This window comes from Esox lucius, chromosome 21 (genome assembly GCF_011004845.1).
Source record: "Esox lucius isolate fEsoLuc1 chromosome 21, fEsoLuc1.pri, whole genome shotgun sequence".
Lineage (NCBI taxonomy): Eukaryota > Metazoa > Chordata > Actinopteri > Esociformes > Esocidae > Esox > Esox lucius.
This window is the reverse complement of record NC_047589.1, coordinates 22,501,190-22,527,195: the sequence shown is the minus strand read 5'-3', so window position 1 is coordinate 22,527,195 and position 26,006 is coordinate 22,501,190. Positions and strand designations below refer to the sequence as shown.

Here is a 26,006-nt window from a genome sequence, read left to right as displayed (position 1 = left end):
CGGTTGAGTAGATAAAGTGGAAAGTTTCCTGGATGTGTTAAGATGAAGTGATCTACTAAAAGCCCTGCAGAAAACTGGTGCGCTTCCCACAGCTGGGCGATTTATAATAGAAACAACTCAATTCACTTAATAATGTCGTAGATTAAAAGACTTACCTTTTCAACAAAGCACCTATGGCCCGTGGCCTATTTTGCTGCATTCTAGAGGACATTTTGTAGGGTCTGCTTTTAAAATGTGCTAGAGTTTTTAAATCTAAAACATGTAGGGTAAGTCACATTTTAAAATGCAACCAATCACTTCGTTGAAAGAACAGTCAAATCTTCGTTGACTAAGGATCTTTATTGTCTGGGTCAACCTTAATGTCTCTGTACTCTGAGCCGATTGAGACTATGAGAACCTACCATCTCACAGCCCATAATTACCGTGGTTGGTGAACAGGAACAAGAACTGAGAAGGTACAAATTAAGGATCTTTATGCTTGGGAATTCAGTTTTTGTAACAGTTGAAACATGCCTTATGAGAAAATGTCTTGCATTTACACAAGCCATTTTCAAAATTTAAATACAAGCCTTTTTCAAACAATGAATACAAGTTAAAATGATCTGCTATGCAGGAAGGCAGTACCATACACAGAACTTCCGAAGGGAATGTGCTGAATCTGAAAAAGTGGGCGGAGTTGTCGGCTCACACGGACGGACAATGTGTGAGTGGCGCACAAAAAATGATGGACAACACATGCCCATGGGAGTGAGTGACGTGCATAAAAAAGACGGATGATGCATGCGTTGGTGTGCGCTACGTGCGTTGCCAGGGCGGACAGGCACATATCAAATGTAAAGGGCACTAGGTAGCAAAGGGGCATGTGCTATGTACAGGTGTAAGCAGGAAGGCAAATGTAAGCAAATTACAGTGGATATAAAAAGTCTACACACCCCTGTTAAAATGCCAGGTTCTTGTGATGTAAAAGAATGAGACAAAGATAAATCATGTCAGAACTTTTTCCACCTTTTAATGTGACCTATATCGTGAACAATTCAATTGAAAAACAAACTGAAAAAAATAACAATAACCTGGTTGCATAAGTGTGCACACCCTTAAACTAATACTTTGTTGAAGCACCTTTTGATTTTATTACAGCACTCAGTCTTTTGGGGTAGGAGTCTATAAGCATGGCACACCTTGACGTGGCAATATTTGCACACTCTTCTTGGCAAAAGCGCTCCAAATCTGTCAGATTGCAAGGACATCTCCTGTACACAGCCCTCTTCAGATCACCCCACAGATGTTCAATTGGATTCAGGTCTGGGTTCTGGCTGGGCCATTCCAAAATGTTAATCTTCTTCTGGTGAACCCATGCTTTCATGGATTTGGATGTGTGCTTTGGGTCGTTGTCATGCTGAAAGCTGAACCTCTTCATCTTCAGCTTTCTAACGGACGCCTGAAGATTTTGTGCCAAAATTGCCTGGTATTTGGAACTGTTCATAATTCCAGCTGAAGAAAAACAGCCCCAAAGCATGATGCTGCCACCACCATGCTTCACTGTGGGTATGGTGTTCTTTGGGTGATGTGCAGTGTTGTTTTTGCGCCAAACATACCTTTTGTAATTATGGCCAAAATGTTCAACCTTGGTTTCATCAGACCATAACACATTTTCCCATGTGCTTTTGGGAGACTTGATGTTTGTTTTTGCAAACTTCAGCCGGGCTTGGATGATTTTCTTTGTAAAAAAAATGCTTCCATCTTGCCACCCTACCCCATAGCCCATTCAATGAAGAATACTGGAGATTGTTGTCACATGTAGCACACGTGACAACTTGCCAGAAATTCATGCATTTCCTTTAATGTTGCTGTAGGCCTCTTGGAAGCCTCCCTGACCAGTTTTCTTCTCGTCTTTTCATCAATTTTGCAGGGATGTCCTTGGTAATGTCTCTGTTGTGCCATATTTTCTCCACTTGATGATGACTGTCTTCACTGTGTCCCATGGTATATCTAATGCTTTGGAAATTATTTTGTACCCTTCTCCTGACTGATATCTTTCAACAATGAGTTCCCTCTGATGCTTTGGAAGCTCTATGTGGACCATGGCTTTTGCTCTGAAATGCTACTAAGATAATGTCAGGAAGATCCTACTAGAATATCTGAACTTTATTTGTGATTAATCAGAGTCACTTTAAATGATGGCAGGTGTGTAATATTTAACATGAGTTTGAATGTAAATGTGATTGGTAAATTCTGAACACAGACACATCCCCAGTTATAAGAGGGTGTGCACACTTATGCAACCAGGTTATTGTAAGGTTTTTATTTTTCCCCCTCGTAAATTTCAGTTTTTTTTTCAATTGAATTGTTCACATTGTAGGTCACATTAAAAGTGGGAAAAGTTCTGACATGATTTATCTTTGTCTCATTCTTTTACATCACAAACACCTGGCATTTTAACAGGGGTGTGTAGACTTTTTATATCCACTGTAAGAGCTTGTGTCTATTTGATGGAAATCTGTGGTAAGCCTTATGACATTCACCGTTGTATTTGACTCTTTTCACACTATGATAGTTTTATATAAATGAACAAAACTTGTGGGCAGATATGCGTAAAAGATACATCATAGTGGGCAAAAGAAAACTTACTTTTTATGTAAAATATTTTGCAGTAGTTTTCTAGGTCTTGGCATCTGTACTGTAATCTTCAGCAGCCCTCTCATCTTAGAAAAAACCCTTAAATGTATTCTGTTTATTGGTGTCACCTCCAATTCCAATTTCCTCCTCTGTCAATAATGTATGAAAGTATTAGCCATCTCATCATAAACCACCATCTGCGTCTCCACTTTCTGATTCGCCTGGCAGGACTGCTGCTCGCCCAGCTGTGTCATCGGTCACATCGCAGTTTCTGTTGTTTTTACGCCATAACTGGGCCTTCTAGAGGTTTTGCCAGATTTGAGAGATGAAAAAAATAAATTGTGTGAACAGGTGAAAATGTCAATCATCGCTGGTCACTTTCCGATGTGAAGTGGCAAGCTTTCCTGACAGATGCTGCCTGCATCTACTGTGGTGTAAAGACAGTGGCTCTCTCAGTGTGTATTGGAGTGGAATGAGTGGTGACACAGGAAGTCTGGTTCTGAAGACCTTCTTGGTGCATGTAGAAACAGAAACAGGAAACAAATATTTCGTTTTGCCAAAGTGTGGAGTGTGCATGTCTCGCGCCTTCCGGTGCATAAGAATTTCTCTTCGCCAGTGTGAAGTTAAAATTGTACTTGCACATTATGTGCATGCTATTTAAATACAAATTCTGTCATGAAAATCGTAATCAAAACAGGCTCTTAGACAGTTACTTTCTCTGACACCCGGCTCTTACCAAGGCCCCCTGGGAATACTCTTGGTGGGGTTGACAGGGTGTCGATGTATGGGCACTGATCCAGAACTGACCCCGGGCCACACTCGACTGTCTCGGGCTAAGGTTAGTGTGGTCAGAACACTGAGATGCAGTGCCGATCAGAGAAAGGCACACACACACAACACTGGAGTGATTCAGTGGTACCTCTAATCTCCCTAAGCCCACGAAAAAGCCTTTTTATACAAAATGCTGATCTCCACCGTCCGAGGCTTTTATTTAAGTCAAACCAAACAATGCCCCTAGACATTTATAGCTACAGTCTGATTAGACACAAAATGGATATTACACATCGTGGTTTTTTTTTATCCCCTGTCTACACCTCAACCTATCCGGCATCAGACAGCCAACCACACATGAGTATGCATGCATAGACAGTAATGCATTATAGCATGCATGCATAGACAGTAATGCATTATAGCATGCATGCGTGGACAGTAATGCGTTATAGCATGCATGCGTGGACAGTAATTCCTAATAGTATGCATGCGTGGACAGCAATGCATTATAGTATGCATGCGTGGACAGTAATGCATTATAGCATGCATGCGTGGACAGTAATGCCTTATAGAGATAACAGATAAGAAGCCCCTACATGAATGGTGCTCCCTCACCTGGGCCTGGACCTGCCAAAAGGAGCTGACCAGTGAGCCCTCTGTGAAAGATTATCACATTTCCTAAAAATTATGTAAGTCTCTGGTTATATAAAAATGGAAATAGGAAAAAAAAGAGGCTCAACCATGCTATAAACATTTTTGAATCGCTACCTGATGTAACTATTGTGGATGATCCGGGTGTATTTTGCCGAGATGCATTTTATGTAACACCTTTGTATCAATATTTCCTGATATGGCAATCCTCCCTCAAGATGTAGTGAAAATAAAATCTACTGGCTATGGCTTTATTCAGTTTCTTTGTTTTTGTGTGCAGCAACACAGCAGGGATTTAAATCTGTCTCCACACTATCCCACCCTGCCTATAATCTCCTTAAGAAAGGATGCCAAACGCATTGAAATTGTTAGGGTTTCTTATTTGTTTCTTTGCATTGAATCACTTGTTTTAACATTCATCCGCACATTAGTTCAATTCAATAACATTTTAATTACAAAATATGGATCTTTAATTAATTTGTATTTGTTTTCTGGGCCGCCCTACCCACTCGTACTCCTCTCTTCATGTAATTAATCATTCATGGTTTGTCGGTTCAACTTTTAATCGGGGAAACGAGACACCTTGAGAATTTAACATAATAAAATGTGATGTTCTTGGATTCTGTGTTGTGAAATATAACGTATTCCCCTGGGATGTGCTGGGCTCAACTTCGCATTTATGCTGGACATATACAAATACACTCAAATCCACTGCAACGAAAAGCATATGGCCTTTCAGTACATATTTGAATAGAATGGCCAAGTCTAAAGCTTATTTCTTATGCTGGTAATTTTTATTTCACTTCCTTCACATACCCCATGGCAGAAGAGTTTTCTATAGCACATATGAAGGCGTAACACATTAAACCTTTTATCTGAAGTTAAAATTCAAGCCTTTTCTATGGTTCTTAGTAGTTTGTGCTACATATTGTATGACTGACTTGCAATGTTTACATGAGAGCATTCCAACACTTCTTGCTCCCTATCATTTTCAGTTTTTTTCCCTCTTCAATTTACTCTCCAGAATGTGTAACATTCAGTGTGGATGAGATTTGCAGTGGATTTGATGGGGGATTTAGGTATGGTCTCTCACTGCTTGGATCTTTATCAATATCCTGCTTTTGAGATAACCTCATCCAGCAGGAATGGGAGGCTTCATGCAACTTCATTTTAAATCACTGTCTGACAGAATATATCGTTGAGTGGGACTCCACCCAAAAGAAGCAGATAGATATTTTGCCTTTGGAGGGGACGCTGTCAAAATTGCTGCTGTACAATAACGACCCGAGCCCATGCAGTGATGTCCGCTACAGAATCGTGTCTGTTTTTAATGCATTGCACAATATTTCCAGTCTTGTGGTGCCTTTGTCCCAGTTTTTGCCGGACTGCATAAGCGGAGCCAGCCAAGAAGAGCAAATGTCTCTTACTGAGTGACTCAGTGATTACCCCTTTTGAAATAGCGTGGTGGTTAGAGACGCATGCTGCTGGACCGGTGTTCGATTCTCGCCACTAACAAAACAAACTATGCATTAGTATTTGTTCAGGATAGACAAACACGTTGCTGGCTACAAGCTTCAGTAGCTATGTTATAGTAAGCCTAGAATAAAACTGTTTATGATTATATTGCAACTATTTCAGGTAGATTTTCGAATTACGCACCCGTGCATGCTTTTTAAGGCAATATTGATCACAACCCATTGTGCAGTAAAAGAGGAGGGGTTTCCACAATTCTCTCGCCTTTTCACTCGATGAAAAACTCAGTTATCACCTATATCGATAATTATTGTATCAGTGTCATTCATGAATGGAAGAAAAACAAACGTTGTTGTGCCATGAAATAAAATGGCTTTAGCAGTGTAAAGATCTTCAGTCTTGCTAGAAATTGCTCAGTTCTTATGACTATTCAAAGTAATAGGTTAGTAGGTATAATAAGCCTAATACTGACTAATAATCTGTCAACAGCTAGTGGCGAAAGCCATACAGTTCATAGATGCCATTTGTGGCGGAAGTAAACGTAAGAAACGTTATTCAGTTTAACACAATGCTTAACGGTGTCAAGCAAAACTTGGCGTGACAAAATGATCTAATGTCGAGACACAATTTTATGATGAGGTAGTTTGTCCCAATTGGTCCCAATACTGGCATACTAGCTTACTATATACAGAAGAGTACTTCACTACCATCCGCCAAGTACCTACTTTTAGTACATAGTATGTAATATGCGATTTGCGATTCAGCCGTTGCTTTCATTTTACATAGTAGTTTACTTAGTGTGGTGGTTGGCTATTCAACTATCATTGTTTTCTAAAGAAACTAACCAGCCATGGAGGGATTCTAAAGAAACGAACCCGCCATGGAGTGATTCTAAAGAAACGAACCCGCCATGGAGTGATTCTAAAGAAACGAACCAGCCATGGAGTGATTCTAAAGAAACGAACCAGCCATGGAGTGATTCTAAAGAAACGAACCAGCCATGGATTGATTCTAAAGAAACGAACCCGCCATGTCTCGACTAATTGGTTTAACAATGGACAAGCTTAACGTGGTTAAGACGCAGCCTGTCACATAGGTGATCCTGGTTCGAATCCAGCGAGGGCAACAACATCCATTCTAATTGTGGGCCAGCTGAATTAGGCTTGCCTGGTTCCTTTTCTTGTTTTTAAATGGGTTTCTGGCATCAAATTCAAAGTGTGCATGTATCTTCCAAGAGACAACAACATTTCTCTGTTTCAACATTTGATATCTTGTCTTGGTACAGTTTGCTATTGAATGTAGCGTATTATTTTCATGTCCTTGTACAGCGTCCCAACTCTTTTGGAAACAGGGCTGTACTAGAACCGACATTTCCATTCAAGTCAATGTCATATATTTAGCGGTGTCATTTATGGTTCTGCGCGACTCTTAAGCTCAATTAATCCACCTCATATATTCAGGTCATCCACGGCCTCTGAGCACATGATCTTTGTCATGGCTTTGTCATCTTGCGGTGAGAATTCAGCATTTTCAAGTTCTTCTGCTCTTTGACCTAAAATGTGATCCGTTTTTCAATAATTCATAATAATGAATGAAACAATCTATTACTCCGAAATGTCACAATAGATTTGTACTATTAACTATTTTTTGAGGAAGAGGAAATAGGATTTTTTTCTTTATATTTATTTAAGTAGTTTCTTGCACATCAGAGGACAGGGAGACATTTATTATGTTTAATGTCGAAGGATCAATCACAGGAAGTAGCTCCTTTCTAAATTTATTTGGAATAGGGTCCATTAAACATCTAAGGTTTCATAACCTCAAGGAATACAGTGTTCAGGACCATGAGTGTATCCATTGATCTGAGTTCTTGGCTATTTTACACAGACACTAAGGACAATGGTGGTTTCGAGGAAATGTGCATATAAGACAAAGAATCAATTTCGTTACTATCAACTACACACACTGATGTTTTTCTCCGCCAAGATAACCATACCCATTAATTGTAAATAATGCACAATGATCTGAATACTATAAAGCAGATACATACTTTATATGGGCTTTATGATGGGATATTTCTTTACACCATGGCAATAAGTACAGTATAGTACATCTCAGCCTTTACTCTGTTTTTATGGACTTTAAAACCAGTCCGCCTGATTTCTGGTGTGCTCGCTAATGCACCCTCATTGTCTGGGCTTAGAAGTGAATCGCTTCCTCTGTGTAAGATAATCACTATCTTTCCATGTCTCTGACTTTCTCTGTGCCCAGGCTCACCCAGTCAACTAAATATCTGCAAGTCAAGGAGGAGGAAGAAGAGATTGACCTGAACAGCATGGTCACAGGTAAGGCAGGATTTGTCAGATTCTTGGTAATTCTCTCTTGCTTGTTCTCTGCCTCTCTCTTCCTCACTCTCGTTGTTTCACAGGTTGTCTTTAATGGTTCTTACTTTTGGTTAGGTAGCTCTGTTTTGCAGTCATTTGTATGCGTTCACTCGGTTGGCTCTCTGGAGTGTCATGTTATCATGGCCGGAGATAATATATATTATTTCCCAGGATTCGACTAATCTCCAGTCATTTCCCCAATATCGCCTGGCAGCGCCTCGTGTTGTTTTGGTCCCCAGGTGACCTAACCCAATGACAGCATCTTTATTACGCACACACACACACACATCCACACACACACTAATCTAGAGCATCTTTCTGCCACAGTTTTAAGTCTTTAATTTCTTTTTCATATTTTGGTATGTACAAATCAACTAGTAAAAGCAGAGAGCATGACTTTGGTTGAATATATTTGTTGTCTGGCGTTAATGATACCTGGAAGGAATAGAGTATCTATTAAAAACCTTTTTAATGAGCAAGTAAATTTTTTTAACAACTTGATGTTAGTTGGTTCTTCTCCCTGAAAGTAGTCTATGGACCCAGAGAAACACTAATCCATGGTCTGTTTTTCTTTAAAAAGTCAGGGCAAACATCTGGTAATTTTAGCTACTGCTGGTAAAATATCTGTGGAATGTAATGGGGTCATATTAGCATGTTTATTTCATGGTCAAATCACCTGTAACATTAAACCCAATATATAGCTCACATGACATGTTACTTAATTTTGACCTAGCTATTGCTAAAATTAGTTGATTTTGCAATGGCTGTTTTACGGAAATTGAACCATAGATTAGTTTCTCAAATGCTATTTTCATTAATTACATGAAATTGTAAAAAAGAAACGAAGAAAGAATGATCATTTTGCACATCATTCTACATGGATCAGTTTCCTAATGCCAAAATAATCTTATGGCTGCTCTCCATTTGTCATTACTTTATTCATCACAAATTAGCGCAAATGTGTTTTAAGTACTTCATTCTTCATTTGTTATGCTGTTGTATAAAAATCTGCAACTATATAGTAGTGCCTCCAAAACAAGATGGATGCTGAAAACAAAATGATATTACATGCAAATTAAAATACACGAAATGCAGTGAAACCTACCGATAGTTCTGGTGCAATTATCAGATAGTACTTTGTGTAGTTGTTTTTGAGGTGTTGAGGTGTGATGAAAATGGCAAGCTTTAGGGTCATCATTACAGAGGCATGTTTGTGTCCTGCCTTGCCACTAAACGCTCACTAAGGATGATGGTCGTTATACCGTTTTGCTGAGGTCCGAATGTCCTTTGAAGTTATGTCTTCTTATCTGAAGCTATAAAACCAGTGATGGGTTTTGTTTACATTGTGTAGGCTTTTTGCAGTGCTTAGCATTTGACAGGTGGTAACTCTCCACAAAGTTATCTGTTTGTGCGAATGAGAAATATGCGTCACTGAAAAGTCAGAGGCCTAATTTCACTTGAGGTAATTCATGTTGAACGTGGTTGCTTGCAGGGTGATTTCCGTGTGAAATTGGGCATTTTCAGGTAGCATGGAACAATGCCTCATGAGTCACTGAACTGCCTAGCCTGGCAATCACTCATTTTGATAACTTTTAGCGCAGGTATAATTGACTTTTGAGAATAGGCCTGATGACATCTACAGTTGATTCTTCAGTTTATTTTTAAATAGCTTTTTCTGATTGCTTTTATTTTGCAGGTGGTTTCCATGGCAACCCGAGCCTCTCTACCACTTTGAATATTTCATTGCCGTCAGTGGGAAAGCGATGTGGGGGCAAATGTGTGTGCGTGCAGGGGCATTGCGTGTGCTTATGTCATTTTTCCCTTAAACAGTAAATTCTTCCAAGAAACAGGATATCTGAAAGGAGCCCTGCTGCGTATCCTTTTGCGCGTTTCACTGGCTGTCTATTGGAGTCTAAAACTAATTTTAGCCCTGCTACCCCGCGACGACAGCTCTTTCAAGGCTTTGAGGATGATAAGAGGAGGTGAAAGAGCTCTAGGTGTGATGACAGAACACATTACTGCCATCGCAGGAGCGTCCAGGCAGGCCACACACACACACACACACCTCGCCACGCTTGCCTTACCTCAAGGCCACAAGACCTCAATTGCTTCTGCCATGAGTTTGTTCTCTGCTGCCTCACTGAACTGACCGAGCTGATAACTTCAGTAAAGGGGTTGACTCTGGGTCCTGGGCTGTTTTTCCAGAACACTCTGTCCATAGTGACAGTGCCGTGAGGTAAAGCGAGAACGCCACACAGCGAGAAAGGAAACTAAAGATCACGCAGTAAATCTTATTCTTGCTCTGACCAATCTTGTCATTCCTTCCGTCCACTATTGTGCGTGCCATTTTTTGCTTCCTGTCGCTGCGGGGTGAGACGATGTCAGGTCGTAGGAGACTCACCAGGTCCCCACGCCGCTGAAATCCCTCTCTTAAATCTAATTTTGTGGAGACAGATGTGACACGGTGACTGGTGTGAGGCTGACGCTTCCTTACTGCTAGGAACATGCCTTTGACTCTGCCCACTGCTGTGGTGAGAGAGAGGGGCGGCGGTTTGCGTGGCATAGCAGCACCCATCGCCACCAGTCAAGTAAATCATTTGTGGCCACGGGCTGATGGATTGATCGACCTTGACGGCACGTGGACGCCATCGTCTCTTTCCACCTCTCTTCGGTATCACTCCCCTTTTTTCTGTTACAGCTGGAGCTGGTCTTCCCTCGACATCGGCTTATATTCTGGACTGTTAGATATTGTTGCTGCTGCGAGCATTTCCATTTCTCACTGTATGTGTTGACACGGTAGCTAGTATTGTTAAAATACTCTGTAGAGCTGTAGTTCAGGTTCTTGTCCCATCCGGGTCTATAATCCTTGTTCTGGTTGCGATGACCTCACAGCTGTCGTTGGGTTGAATGCTCTTCTGAGTCAGAGCCATGTATGGGAGTCATGGATAATGTTCATTTCTAAATGACGTTACTGTAATTTGGTCGTTTCTCGCTATCCTCCTTGTAATCTTGACTCGTGAGCTGCGTTTCCTGTCCCCGCCGGGGAGTGTCTGTTAAAGACTGTGTGTCTTTCATGCGCCTGATTGGGCCTCCCACGCATGCAGCATGACACTGCACCCTGTATCACTCTCGCTACTCCGCGCCATTTTGAGGATTCACAGCGAGTTGTGTAGCTCCCTCTTTGTCACACGTGCCAACACACTCCTCTCTCCCATTTCTCTACCGAGTCCCAAGGAGCGGGTCAGTTTTCAATCTCCTAACTGTGCTGGGAAACAGATGGCAGCGAGCTGATAATGGCTGGGGAGGGAGGCACCCCAGTAGGCCTCGGCGGCCGGCTCACATTCCCCTGCTGCTGGTGACTATGGGCGGAACCTGCCAGGACCTTCTCTGCTGAGTCCCACATAAAAGGGGACTGGGACTGTTTACATTTCAATCTGGTATGAAACAGCCTGTAGGCCTTTGCTGAAGCTTCTCAGGCGGTTGAAATTTCAGGGTATAAGTGTAATACGAATCTGATGGGATTTTAGTTTTCTTTAGTATATTTAGCGCCGTGCCACCCGCGATGTTCCTCATTTTGATGCAAAGTTGTGGTAGACGCCCTTGCCAGTCACTGTTCTGGACAGGGGTTTTACCAGTGGCATTTTTAATTACTGTTATTTTGGCTTTAAGGGCCGGTTAGCCGCCCTAGTGGTGTATAATCTGTTTGTTGCCATAGTAGCCAAGGCGGAAGCTGAATGGCCAGCTTGACCGCTAACTAGGGCGAGCCCACTGCCGGCCGTTCACCTTCTAACCAGGGTTTGCGTGTTTTGTCCACTGCTGCATTCAAGGTGGAAATGGGAGGACGGGAGAAGGAGGGAAGTGGATGAGGTCAAGCACTGGGTGTTCTTAGTAATGATCAGCTGTCCACTGAGGTGTGCATGTGCATTCATTATTTCTCCCAATGCCCTTTCTGTCTGTGTGGGGAGTTTGTGTGCAAGGCCAGTGGTTCACAGCAGTAGTTTATTTTTCACCTAATGGCTTATGGGAACTGTGTAGGAAGTGGCTTACTGCACTTTGTAATATCTGCGGAGATCGTGGATTTTAATGAATGTTTTATCTTTACATATCCAGACTTACATAGTGTTATTAATCCCTGTGTGAAATATTTCTGTGTCATTTAAGCATGTGAGAAATATCACATTTGGTGCTAGTAGATCAGTGTGTTATGTGGTGTTTATTTGGGGAACCATATGTTTAAAATAAATATTCACATAACATTTTTCAGAAATAGTTTCCTGGGTTCCCCTCAGTGACTCACCTTTAGAAGCATGAGCAGTGACATTTGTGACATTGTTATAAGTACTTACAGTCAATTTTCTATACTTGGATATATTGAGTAACTCATTGAACCTCATACTTCCCCCTCTTTTTCCCTGGTTCTGCTGCTGTCTGTGTCTCTCCACCCTAAAAGGAGATAGAAGCTGTCTTGCTATTTCTGTTTGATGTGCATTTTCTCTGCCGCTGGTTCCATGACTGAAACCCATTGGCCAGAGCTGTGTTAGAGAATGCACTCTGTGAAGGGCTTAAGCACTTAAAAAAAAGGAATCTTGGTGAAGGGTTTATACACTTTCTTTAACACAGAGGCAACTCAAACCTCTCAGACTACAACAAGAGCAGCACCGCTGTCTTTTCATTTGAACTGTACATCCTAAAGCCGTATCTCAACCAACCCCAGCTCTGAGGGAATGGGTTAATTTTTTTCCTTATCCGACTTCATCTAGATCTGGTATTGAGCGAGCAAATATTTAAAAACTTTCTATTTGTTTTCGAGTGGCAAAAAGACAATATTCGAGATGCGAAGTCACTGAACAAACACTGCGGGCAAATTGATTTGTATGCATCTTTATAGTTATCCCCCATACAAGACAAACATCTGACGTTTTGTATTGACAGCACTTCCAATTCATTCACTGGAGTGTCTATGAATAATTTTGTATCACTCTGCAGTAGACTGTCCCTTCACCCTGCAGTAGACTGTCCCTTCACCCTGCAGTAGACTGTCCCTTCACCCTGCAGTAGACTGTCCCTTCACCCTGCAGTAGACTGTCCCTTCACCCTGCAGTAGACTGCCCCTTCACCCTGCAGTAGACTGCCCCTTCACCCTGCAGTAGACTGCCCCTTCACCCTGCAGTAGACTGCCCCTTCACCCTGCAGTAGACTGCCCCTTCACCCTGCAGTAGACTGCCCCTTCACCCTGCAGTAGACTGCCCCTTCACCCTGCAGTAGACTGCCCCTTCACCCTGCAGTAGACTGCCCCTTCACCCTGCAGTAGACTGCCCCTTCACCCTGCAGTAGACTGTCCCTTCACCCTGCAGTAGACTGTCCCTTCACCCTGCAGTAGACTGTCCCTTCACCCTGCAGTAGACTGCCCCTTCACCCTGATATAGAGCTGCATTGTCCTCAGTAATTGTAAACCTATTTCTCTGTTGTTCTCACTCACCCTTTTGTGTGAGAGTCTCTCTCTTACATTTGGTCCATTCTCCTGTTTAGCCTGCGTTTAGCCTTGAGAAAAGGTGGAGAGACAGTGATTCTACCGGTCTCCTACACCCCCACCCTTACACTCCTGCATCAAAGCCTGGATAATAACAGAGCTGAGCCCTTGTGTAGAAACTGCAGGAATACATTATGCTAATCTTTACAGCAGCAGACATATCTTACCAGTGGAAGTCCAGGTAGGCAGTTAGTGCTTGGTCACATTGCGCTATATTTCTTGATATATCGATGAAGACTCTCGAGACGCTACATTATTTTGTGTAAACTTGCAGATCTTGATAGCTCGAGAAACCACCTTCTGAGGACACGTGCCCCTTTTTCGATAGAGGTTGCGCACGCATATCGCTCGTTAGAGGTTCCACTCAGTGCGCACCCATATCGCTAGTTTTTCCTGTGATTGGCGACCACGACGTGGTACATCTGAGACATGCCAGTGTAAATTCAAACACCCTGGAAATGGTTACGCAAACCTAGACAGGTCTAGTGTTTTATTCTGTCTCTCGTAATGTAAACAAGCTCTTGAGGATCTCCTCAAGTTGCCCGAGATCGTCCTAAGAAATACTGAACAAAAATAGAAAAGCAATATGCAACAATTTCTGTCATTACTGTCCGGTGTATGGATTACCTTTGTGAAGGATAAATGCTCACTAACTATAATGTAAACAAATTTGTTTAAAACATTTGTGAGGATTTATCTCATAAAACTTGGGACCAACACGTTCTATTTATATTATTATTTTTTTGTCTGCTGGCAGGTCATTAAGACATACAGTACCAGTGAAAAGTTTGGACACCTTCTCATTCAATGGTATTTCTTTACTTTTACTGTTTTCCGCATTAGAGAATGATATTGAAGGCACCAAAACTATGAAAAAATACATTAATTCATGTAGTAGCCAAAAAAGTGTTAGACAGATAAAAATACATTTTAATATTGTAGATTCTTCAAAGTAGCCTCCCTTTGCAGTTTTGTACACTCTTTGCATTCTTTCAACCAGCTCCATGAGGTAGTCACCTGGAATGATGTTCACAGAAGTCTTGTAGTAAATACATTTTGTTTAAACACCCTACAGATTTATTTTCAGAAGCTGTCTTTTTATTTCTCTCCTCCCTAAGTATGTTTGTTCACCCAACACCATCTCTATACATTTTCTGCTGGGACAAAATGAGCTACTCATGGGACAGTCTCTGAGCACCACAAAGCTGGCCAATTAATTATCTTTCAGAGATTATTCTTGAAGTAGCGACCCCTTAATTCTCTCGGAGGTCTATCTCTAAGGTGATATGTCACCTTCTCTTGACAGGAATCACAAGGGAGAGAATTCTCATTCTGTTCCAATTCCTTACATCCTAATGTGAGTTTTTCTGTTTCCTGGATATATGATTAAGGTTCATTGGGTTATGTGTCTTAATGCTGGCTGGACTCTGCAGCCAGCTACATGATATATATTCCAACATGTTTTCTGCCAAACCGAGGAACTGTATTTATCTGGTAAGACATCCTCTAGACTATGGGTGAGGAGGAAACCAAAAATAATATGCTGCAACAATCGTGTGACCTTGTATAAACTTCCCATGCCAGTGGGAAGTCTCTTCTGCCTGCTGATGAGTCTCTGTTTGGTAAGCTGAATGATTAATTGTCTTTTCTTAGAACTGCTCATGAATTTTGGAAGCCTTGCTTCAGGCCCTCAGGCAAATATTTATTTATTGATTCTCGGCACCTATTCAAAGATACTGAAATAACTTTTTATTTCATATTTATGTCAACCTCAGTACTTTGATTTTAAAGTCAACGGTTTATTATTTTGCCATCTTTATGGATGGCAATGAAAGGGAATGTGGAGAAAGCCTTTTGTTTTTCTCAATAGTCCTGATGAATGAACACTGTCACTGACAGTGACAGGTCGAAAACAGTGACAAAGACCAAGAGAAAAGATTGATCGAGATTCAGGAACATGATGCAAAGCCTTTCAGAGTAACTGCTCAAAAATTCTCAAATAATCGATGCCGCTAGATATACGTATTGACTGTAAAATGTGAGCGCTTCAAAGGACATTTATGTTCCATGATATCCCTGGTGAATTGCTATGCTGAGGTGAAAGCATGTGTGTCGTGACACTAAGGCTGAGTCATTATAAAAGCGGTAAGTTCAAATGCATGGACCCCACTAAGAACCCAATACCATGACTACAGATAGAATTTTCAAAAAGTATGTTTCTAATTGAAAGCAGAACGCCAGTATCACTGTCTGCAACTTAGATATTTATCAGCGTCTCTTTTTTATGTAAATGTCTGTTTTCCAGTGGAGGACAGTAGGGTATTTAAAAGGGATCTGAGCTTGTCACACAAAGGTTGCATTGCTCCCACTCATATGGGGACTTGTTTTAGCTTCCTGAGGGCACGTGTACTTATTTTGATCAGCTTTGTTCTTCTACAGTTCTTAGTCAGACTGCCTGCTCTATACATTTCTTTACAACTGGTCTCTCCGTAAAACCATCCGCGACTTTAAATAGCCCAGCGGCTTGAGTGAAAGTCTATGCCTGGAGGGGGGTTTCTGTGAAAACATTGACGGACAGCTTTTGAGAGGGAATTATGTATGTTCACATGACTCTTGCGATGGACTAAGTTCTCTCAGGTAACTTAATTTAGTTGTTCGGTAGATGGGTAAACCGGGACAGCAAAAGGCCTGAAGTGGAAGAGCCCTGGGCCCAATTCATCAACCCCCCTTTGCAGAGAATGCCACTTGTGAAGAAATCGCTTGGCTGAGATAGTATCCCAGTGAGTTAGACGCCCCTCCTTGACGACAGCGTTTTGAGCACACGCATCATTTGGTTGGAAGGAAAGATGCAGAGTTTCTTTTTTTGCATTATGTATTATTGATGCTTTAGCAAGGCTGTCCGTTGTTGCTTGTGTTTTTGAAAAGAAGCCCAAGAAACACTGGGTGAACTCCAGTAACCTGTTTGTGTCTGACTTTAGCATAGTACAAAGCCATTCGTATTTGTTAAAGCCAATCAGACAGACAACAGCATGACACATTCCTGTTACCTTGAAAGGTACAGAGCCATGCAAAGGAAAAAAAAAAAAACACTGCCTTGTCGTGCTGCCGGCCTTCCATTGTCGCCCGGGTAATACGTACTGACCGCTGCCATGGCAATGGTATTCTGGACCTCTCTGTGTTAACAGTGCTGTGGTACCTTACCTGGGAGGCCATGGGCACTGACGCTTACTGGCAGGTTGGCACATCTCTCCTTTTTCTTTCTGTCTTATGTTCCTCCATTGCTTTCTTTTTTCTTTTTTCCCCTCATTTCTCCGTTTCTCTTTCTCCCTCAACCTCTCCCTCTCTTTCTGTCTCAGCAGCTATAACCTATAGTAGCAGCGAGCCTCAGCCAGTGCCAGAGAGTAGAGTTTCTAATGTGTGACATGAGCATCCCGTGGGACCCACCTTACCCAGCCAAAGGGACCCAGTGGACCCCGCAGAGAGCGACAGGCCGTCTTTATGCCACATACACATTTGAGCTGATACCCCAGAGAAGCAGGCTCGGGCACACAGATGCCAGCTGTCTACTCAGAGCGCACACGCACAAGCACACGCACAAGCACACGCACAAGCACAAGCACACACACGCACATTGGATCTCAGCCTCTTCCCATCGATGAGGGTTGAGACAGTCATTAAGATTAGCAACGTATCGAAATGTATAATTGCTCACAAGAATCAAAGTACTGTGCAGTTCATAAAGATGAAATACATGGATATACACTCACCTAAAGGATTATTAGGAACACCATACTAATACTGTGTTTGACCCCCTTTCGCCTTCAGAACTGCCTTAATTCCACGTGGCATTGATTCAACAAGGTGCTGAAAGCAGTCTTTAGAAATGTTGGCCCATATTGATAGGATAGCATCTTGCAGTTGATGGAGATTTGTGGGATGCACATCCAGGGCACCAAGCTCCCGTTCCACCACATCCCAAAGATGCTCTATTGGGTTGAGATCTGGTGACTGTGGGGGCCATTTCAATACAGTGAACTCATTGTCATGTTCAAGAAACCAATTTGAAATGATTCAAGCTTTGTGAAATGGTGCATTATCCTGCTGGAAGTAGCCATCAGAGGATGGGTACATGGTGGTCATAAAGGGATGGACATAGTCAGAAACAATGCTCAGGTATGCCATGCTCAAAATTGCTTAAATCACCTTTCTTTCCCATTCTGACATTCAGTTTGGAGTTCAGGAGATTGTCTTGACCAGGACCACACCCCTAAATGCATTGAAGCAACTGCCATGTGATTGGTTGATTAGATAATTGCATTAATGAGAAATTGAACAGGTGTTCCTAATAATCCTTTAGGTGAGTGTATATTCATATATACATGCAGTATATGGGTAATATATTGCACTATTCTTGCATGAAATGCTTAACAGGTAAAACGGTTGTCATGTACAATGTCATGGCATTTTGTCAGTGTAAATAAAATATATGTATGTAAATATTCTGAAAAGAAATAGTGTTGAGAGACCATTGAGAATTAATGACAATAAGTGTATTTAAAAAAGTAAGTAAACTTGGTATGAATAAAACAACTTTAACTTATAATGCATTTTTATTGTAGCTGTTCCAAAAGAGCTGACCTTACTGGCTGAAGAAGGCCTCACCAAACGTTTTGGTTTTGACCATTAAAACATCTAAAAGGCCACTGCCAGAAGAACTGACCAGACTGACCAGGCACCAATCTAAAATCTACAGTACATATTTGAGTATATCTTTTCATGTGACAGTGGTTTAGACATTAATGGCTGTGTGTTGTGTTATTTTGAGGGGACAGTAAATGTACACTATTATACAAGCTATACACTCACTACTTTAAATTGTAGCAAAGTGTCATTTCTTCAGTCACATGAAAAGATATACTCAAATATTTACAAAAATGTGAGGAGTGTACTACCTTTTGTGAGATACTGTATATCAGAAATGTGTTTGGGTACAGGGCCATGAAGCGTTTTAAACATCAATAAAGCAATTTTAAAATCGATACCTAAACTACCAGCCCCCGCATGGGAATCAAACCCACTAACCTGTCATTGCAAGCGTCATACTCTACAATGCAAGCAGAATGCAAACTTTAGGCTCAACTGATTTGTGGGAACACCTTTTTTTTTTCTTTTTTCTGTCACATCAAACGAATTGCGGGACTGGAATATGTCAATGCGTGTTTGAACTGTACATTCGATAATCTCAGATGTTGGGTCATTGATGTTGCCATATATATTCTGCATAATCTTTGTGTTGTTTATGGTGTATTGTCAGTGTACCTTGGACAAGGACTGTTCTTAGGAATCATGCAATCTTATTTGTGTTGAATGCTAGTGACACCTAAAATGTTTCTCCGCTGGTACCAAATGACCGAGCTGCAAGAAAAGGAATCACATTAACACTGAATATAAAACCACATGGTGGCGCTAGAAAGTGTGTATCTTGATCGTTAAACTCAGTGGCCAAAACTCTGGTCTTATATTTGCAATACACTGATTGGCCCAGGAGGTGGGGGATGTGGTTTGCTGACGCCTAGTTGAGATTCAATTAAACTGACGTTTAATCACATTCTGTTGACATGTTACGTCAGCTCATCTGTAGTGATGCAGCCTTTCAGAACGGTGATTAAGGTCCCGGTGAAATTTGGCTGACAACATAAAGCCATTGCTGTAAGACAGCTGAATTTCTTGGCGTGGCGTTATGGATCCCTCTTCTTTGTAAAATGGAGGAGAAGCGAAGATGGATCTCACAGGGCTGTGGTAGCCACAACCACAGCTGGAGTGGAATTTAATTACAGTGCCTCGCTTCGCAGGCCGTGCTACTGTACATCCCCACCTTGTTTTTCTGGAAAAAGGGGTTTATACTGTGATTTCTAATAATAATATATATATTTAAAACAGCAGAGAACATTTCATAACATTAGAAGGAATTCTCCTGGTTGCACTGGATCGTGTGTTTTGCTCCTGGTTTGTGTATGTCAGGCCATGCTGGTTTGCTTCATGGTGTAATGGGTGCTCCTCTTCACCAAAGTAATAAAATAATCAATCATTTTACATAATTCTTTATAAAAAAAATAATTATTTCCTTCTCGAATGTAGTAGTTGGTGCTCAGTTCAATCAATGTGACTGAAAGTTTGAGGGAAATGGAAACATGGAGAGAATTGGATATTCAAAACCTGGAATTAAAATAGAGTAGAAGCTGAAGCATATCATTATATGGTTCTGAATACTGTTTGATAGTGCTGTATCTTCTCAGTCAAATATCAGTCATGTAAAATTTTAGTTTTATGTTTACTTTGACTACTTTGGCAGTGGTTTCAATAATTTTGTCAAATAGCTCTCTCCCTCTGTTTCACTCGGTTCTCTCATTTACTCTTGGTTTTGTCTTCTATCATCTCACATACATGTGAACCCTGGACAGATGCATTAGCCATGTACACATTTCAACTCATATGTTCACTTCGCTCTGATGGTGCAGTGGTTGAAAGAGACTTTTTACGCTACAATTGCTTTACTGAATACAACTGAATTTAAATAACATTAACATAAAATGTAAATAGAATTTTCGATTCACACTAGCAAACGAGTTAAGGCACTTACAGACAGGCCATGGTAAGCAACAACTGAACCGTGAGAAAATTCTGCTTACCGTGTGTACACCCACACGGGGCTGTACACAAGATGGTCATCATGGCTGACTTTGTGCAGGTTTCCAACAACAATCCTCTGGAGATGATAGGTTCGGTAGGCCGTCTAAAAATTACTTTACAGATGTTGAATGTTTTTGTAAATTAAATAAAAAAAATTGCAATTCTCATCTGTGTGCAATATTATCCTTATAATTATTACACTATATTGTTATAATATAAAAACAAAATCACATAAGACGATTTCCATTCAATTAACAACATAATTAGTAGTGCGTTTGCGATGCTAGCCAGTCAAACCAGTATAAACTCTGGTAGGTTGTTATAAACCCACTCCTCCTCCTTTTGTGTCCATATAACACCCAGCTGACGAGCCCCCAATTGCACTAATGTCTCTCCACACTGAATTTTTTGTTTGTTTAGATGCCTGTTGGCCTGCAGAGTGCAATGTTAAATTATATAATCCAGGGAAATCCTTAATCGCAATAATTTATCCTCCATTTTTTCGCTCATATGTCGGTGTTATTGGTCGACATGGGCAGCGGCCACTCGAGTTCAACAAATTTCAACTTCCGGCACCTCAGGTCTGCGAGCAAGCGCGCGCAGAAAGGGGCACAGCACACGGGATCAAACACCACGCACCGCATCGCTTGCAGAAATGCTTGTGTTTTGCTGCTTGCCACCCTACTTCAATTTAAGGTCAATGAGACCTTCACGGCCACCGCAGCCCATCTGTAGGTGCCTTTACTCTCACACACAGTAAGATGCTTTGGCCAGTAAGAAGATCAATGAACTCACTGAATTTCTTATTTGCCTGGTAGGTGACATGGCGCTCTTTGTCGAAGAATTTTGATGGTGATTTGTAAAATAGTTTTAGTGACACTGTGAGATGTTTTTTGTTGCTCTCAAAGTAGCTAGCTTTCTACTAAACACGTTGCAGACTATGATAAAATATTACAATGTATAATGTAACTGACCAAAATAATTACTCCTCTGATTATATGGCATAGTATACCGTAATTCCCTGTTTATAACCCATGCCATTCATTTTATAGCTGTGGGTGTATACAAACCTGAGTATTAACACATATATATATATAAACCTCATTTCGCCCAGAAAATGTACCTTTCGCAAAACCCCTCCCCAAAACGGTCCTTGTCCAATCCTACCTTAGCAACCGGTCACTGCTTGAAGCAGGTCTTTCAAGTTTTCGTCGTTAAGGCTCAAAATGGTGAAACGGTGTGCCTTCGCTACAGCACTTGCTACAAATCCGACAGCAGGTAAAAAAACGCTGTAATGCCAATTGTATCATTGCTACATGAGTTTCTGAGACCTCTGTGTAATCAAGCAATCATCTGTGGAAAAAAGTGATCTGGTGGAAATTGTTTAAAAAATATAAACTTGTGTATTAGCCACACTCGTATTAACCGCTGTGGTTGAAAATGTTTACAAAATCCGTGCATTATTATATTTTGATACATTGCTAACCAACAAGTTGAAAATAACGATAATACCATTGACGTTTCCAACTTGCTATTGGCTAACACGCTAGCCGACATTTTTATGTCTCCATTAATTGACGAATTGATCAAATGATAACAGTTGGCGATGCCGATAATCCGGAGTTCTGCACTGTTTAATTAATTTCACTACCCAATAGGCCATTGGAAATACACAGCATTAGGTTGGCACTATTGTGTAATTAATGCTGCGGAACATCAATAATTGCTCTGGATTCTGCCTTGCGGTGGTGCTATCAGTACATCAGTTCAGTGACCACAAGACTGCGTGCATCACCAAAGGGATAATAATTATTGGAGTTGTGTTGTGGGCTGGAATGTAAAAACAGTGGTTGGCAGCTTATTGATTTCCCCACATTTATGAGCAAAGCATCAGGACATAAGCAAAGCGCTAGGCCAGCAAATGGCCCGAGTGTTAACCCAGTAATTTGTTCCTTGTTTGTCAGTGCGGCTAGACATTACAGGGTTAAAAGGAGAGGCTTTGGTAGGAGAAGTCTGTTTTGGACTGACAAGAGTTACACGCTCACTGGGCCATAGAAATGCATGTTTCAACGCCACAGGGGACTCTCAGAATGTTTTAAGAAGTGGTTGCCAGGATTTTCTTTGGTTTTTTTGCCCTTTCTATTTGTTTGTGTGTTCTGAGGTCCTCTGTGCTGTCAGCATTGCAGAAGCACAACTGCAGTAACAAGTTGACAGCACTCCATAACACTCTAATTCAGGTGAAGGGAAGTCGCCCGGCACTGTCAATCAAAAGACAGCCGTGACGTGTGTGTGTGTGTGTGTGTGTGTGTTCGATGAGGCTGCCAGGTCAAAATATTAGGTCACACTGCATGGGGCACCGGGAGGGTCTCCATCTCCTGATACCATGTCAAGCTGTCTGAAACTTCTTACTTAGTCACACATACAGACACACTCATACTTAGTCATGAGGGAGAAATCATCCCTGGAGCCAGGCTGTCTTTCATTAGTGACACTATGTCCAGTCTGTCCCCCAACCCAATCACCCCCCCCCCCCCCCCCCCCCCATATTAACATACTCCGTCTCCAAGTCCTGTCTTCTGGCTGTGAACATGTTTAAAATTCAGCTCTGCTTGCCAGTAACATTTTGAGGAAGTCGCTTCCTCAGTTATGCCCACAGGGTTGGAGACGCTGTGAAAGGCCCTTTCTGTTTCCCCCACTCCCTGTCTGTTTCTCTCTTACTCTGTCCCCCTCTCTCCCATTCACTTTCCCTATGTGTGTCTGTCTTTTTCTCTTTCCCTGTCAATTAAATTAAAATGAATCTACTGGCATGGGAAACATTTGTTTACATTGTCAAAGCAAGTGAGCAAAAAGAGAAAAAAAAATTGCAATAAACAGTAAGGGTTTGGCTATTCGGAGAAAAAAATGCAAATTAATTGGAATGCAAGTAAAAAAAAGATTAATGATGACACTTAGCCTGGGGGACTGTTTGTCATGATGAATTGCATACAATTATCAATAAATCACATTTTTGTTTCTTGGCATTAATAATCTGACTCTGCATAAACAAACATCAATGACTTGCAATTCTGATTTATTATGTTATGTATTCAAAAAATTACAATAATATATGGATAATTGTTCAACTATTAACTCCATCAGGCAAGTCGAGTTAAGGTCAGGGGCCCAGTGGAATCCAGTAGCGCCATGACATCAAATATCTGCAGTCAAAAATGGATGAAAATGATTTTAATCCAATCAAATTGTAGATGGACTCCAGTCAAGTTGTAGAAACGTTAACAATGATCAATGGAAAAAGGATGCACCAGATGTCATTTTCGAATGTCGTAACCAATGGTCTGATAACTGTATTATTTAGTTAATACATTTGCAAACATTTCTGAAAGCCTTTGTTTGCCTTATCATTATTGGGTAATGCATTTAGATTGGTGAGAAGAATCCATTTAATCCATTTTTTAAATAATGTTGTGCTGCACAAAGTACTGAAAACTATTTATTGGAATTTATTGGAATTGGAAGTTTTATCACCTATGTAGTTCTTTTTTTTGCCTATCGTTCTCAAGGGTAGCAATCATTTTGAAGGTGACTAGTGAATATGTACCAGTCTTCCTCTAAGATGAGTGTTTTGACTGTTTGTGGATTTTCTGAGGAGATGGGCAAAGTTGCGGCATCTCAACAAAACACTGAATAGCATATCTAGTTGCCTGTTTGTATTGGCAATGTTCATCATGGTAATAGCATTTCTAGTTCCCTGGTTGTTTTGCCTGTTTTCATCATGGTAATAGATGCCTTTTTGTACAGCCTGTTTTCGCCAAGATGTGGTGGGGAAATTCCTGTCTCTCAGGCGCTCGGACTGTGGAGCGTGAGAGAGGAGATACTGTTCGAGGGAACAGTGCTCCTAAGAGACAATTCCCATGGGAAAATCTGTAGGACGCAGACATACATAACAAACAAACCACAATACTGTTCTCTTGATGTATTATTATAATTTATTTATTTTACTTTCATTACAAACATTTACACACCTTTTCCTCCTATATAGTTGCACCTCTGGTAACCCATTTGGCAGGAGTCTATAGAAAGTACAGCTCTGTTTCCACAATTTGTGGTCATTGTGGAACAAACAGAAAAATCTATCTTGAAAACGAGACCATTTTGTAGATACTCAGGACTTTTAAAATGTTTTGGTGAATGTAGGTGGGCAGATATTCTGACACTTTGTACTCTGTTTAGGGAAATGTCACAACAATTTGGCCTGTTTTTGGTTGATTCTTTCCAGTGTGTCAAATAATTCTCTTAATTTTTATGATTTTGTTGGGTCTAATTGTGTCACTGTCCTTAATTATTTTGGGGTCTGTTTGTGAAGAGAAAACCAAATCCAGCTTGCTGAGGATGCATTCATGTTATCATATCATTTTGTCATCATCACATCAGTCACAAATCAGTCACATTCAGCTGTTTTCTTTCTTTTTTCTCATTTTGTACTGTTGTAATGTTTCACCAAGGGGAAGCTAAAGGCCCTGGTCTTCCAAGTTTGTTTTCTTTTGGCTACACTTTTCTTAGGCTTTGGAAATTCTATATCAATCCACTTGTTGTTGTTTATTGTTTAATAGGGGTCTGATTTACATGTTTAGATCTAATAAGGAAGCTGTCTGTCTCTCGTGCTTCCCCCCCCCACCCGTCTGTCTGTTTCTATGCTTGTTTCTTTGTACCTCTTTCATTACCTCTCTCTCTACCTCTCATTTCTTGCTCTCTACCTCTGTCTCTCCCTACCAGTTTCTCTCTTCCTTTCAATCAAGCTCTCTGTGCTTCTCACACTTTATCACTCTTGCTCTCTCTCCATCTCTCCCTTTAGCCACCTCTCTGTTTTTACCTCTGGAGACTTCAAGCTGGAAAATTGCAGTTTCACTCAGAGACTAGGCTGTGGGGGGGGTTCTTTAGTAGTTGGGTCCAAAACACTGCAACATAGCAAAGCTGCTGCTTTAAATGGAAACATCGCCATGGTAACTACAGTACTGTACGTTGGTTTGTCTAAAAATACAGCGCCAGATGTTCCCATTATTAAGAGTTTATCTTTCAGAGCCTAATACATTTTCCTTTGGATGTCTTTCGTCATCAATGTGACTGCATGCCTTGTGACATTTTTATTAGTCCCATATGCTGTGTTTTAATTGGATTTTTGAATGATACGTTTCTCTCATGCCCATTCACTTGATTGGTGTGTCCAAACTTTTGAGTGGTACTGTATATTTTTTTTTGTTCCAGATCCAACATTGGCAATTGAAATGCTCAGTCAGTTTGTGTTTGTAATTAGGAAACTAGTTTGTGACCAATAAGTTATTACTCACTTATAATCAAAATTGCCATTTGACATCAGTATTTTATTTTGATCATATTGCATAGAAATAACATCCTGAAAAAAGGCAAATAATGTATTTGACTGCACTGCGTCGCTAACAGAAAACTTGGGAGAATTGGTTGGTTCCAGAACAGGAGGGTCAAATATTAGTAGGATCCAAAGAGTGTTATCTTTTCTAGTTTCTGTGTTTTGTTGGGTTGTTATTGTATGCCACGCGCCACAAGGCTGTGTTCTTCTATCCCTCAGAGCTCTCAGCTGCTGCACCAAGATCAAAGTTTTATGATCAAAGTGGCCCCATGTTCCTGTAATGACATTAAAGCGTTCTGCGTCACACCGGGTTGCTTTTTTTGAGCAGGAAGGAGGTGACTGGGTTTTCCAGAGTTGCACCCAGGCTCTAGCTGCTGTCACCAGCGACAGAATGGTACAGGAAGTGTGCCTAATGGAGGGAGTTCTGGAGTTGCATTTAAAGATGCATACAGTTAGGTCCGGAAGTATTTGGACACTGACACAATTTTCATAATTTTGTCTCTGTATG

The 26,006-nt window shown here is 41.1% G+C and overlaps 1 protein-coding gene across 1 annotated transcript in view; it reads left to right on the top strand.

The window, feature by feature from the left end:
- LOC105025724 (lethal(3)malignant brain tumor-like protein 4) overlaps positions 1 to 26,006 on the top strand; it is an 84,215-nt gene that overhangs the window by 44,911 nt on the left and 13,298 nt on the right. The window contains exon 17 of the mRNA XM_010896632.3: positions 7,783 to 7,856. Within this exon, the coding sequence (XP_010894934.2) occupies positions 7,783 to 7,856 (74 nt within the window). The remainder of the gene's footprint in view (positions 1 to 7,782; positions 7,857 to 26,006) is intronic.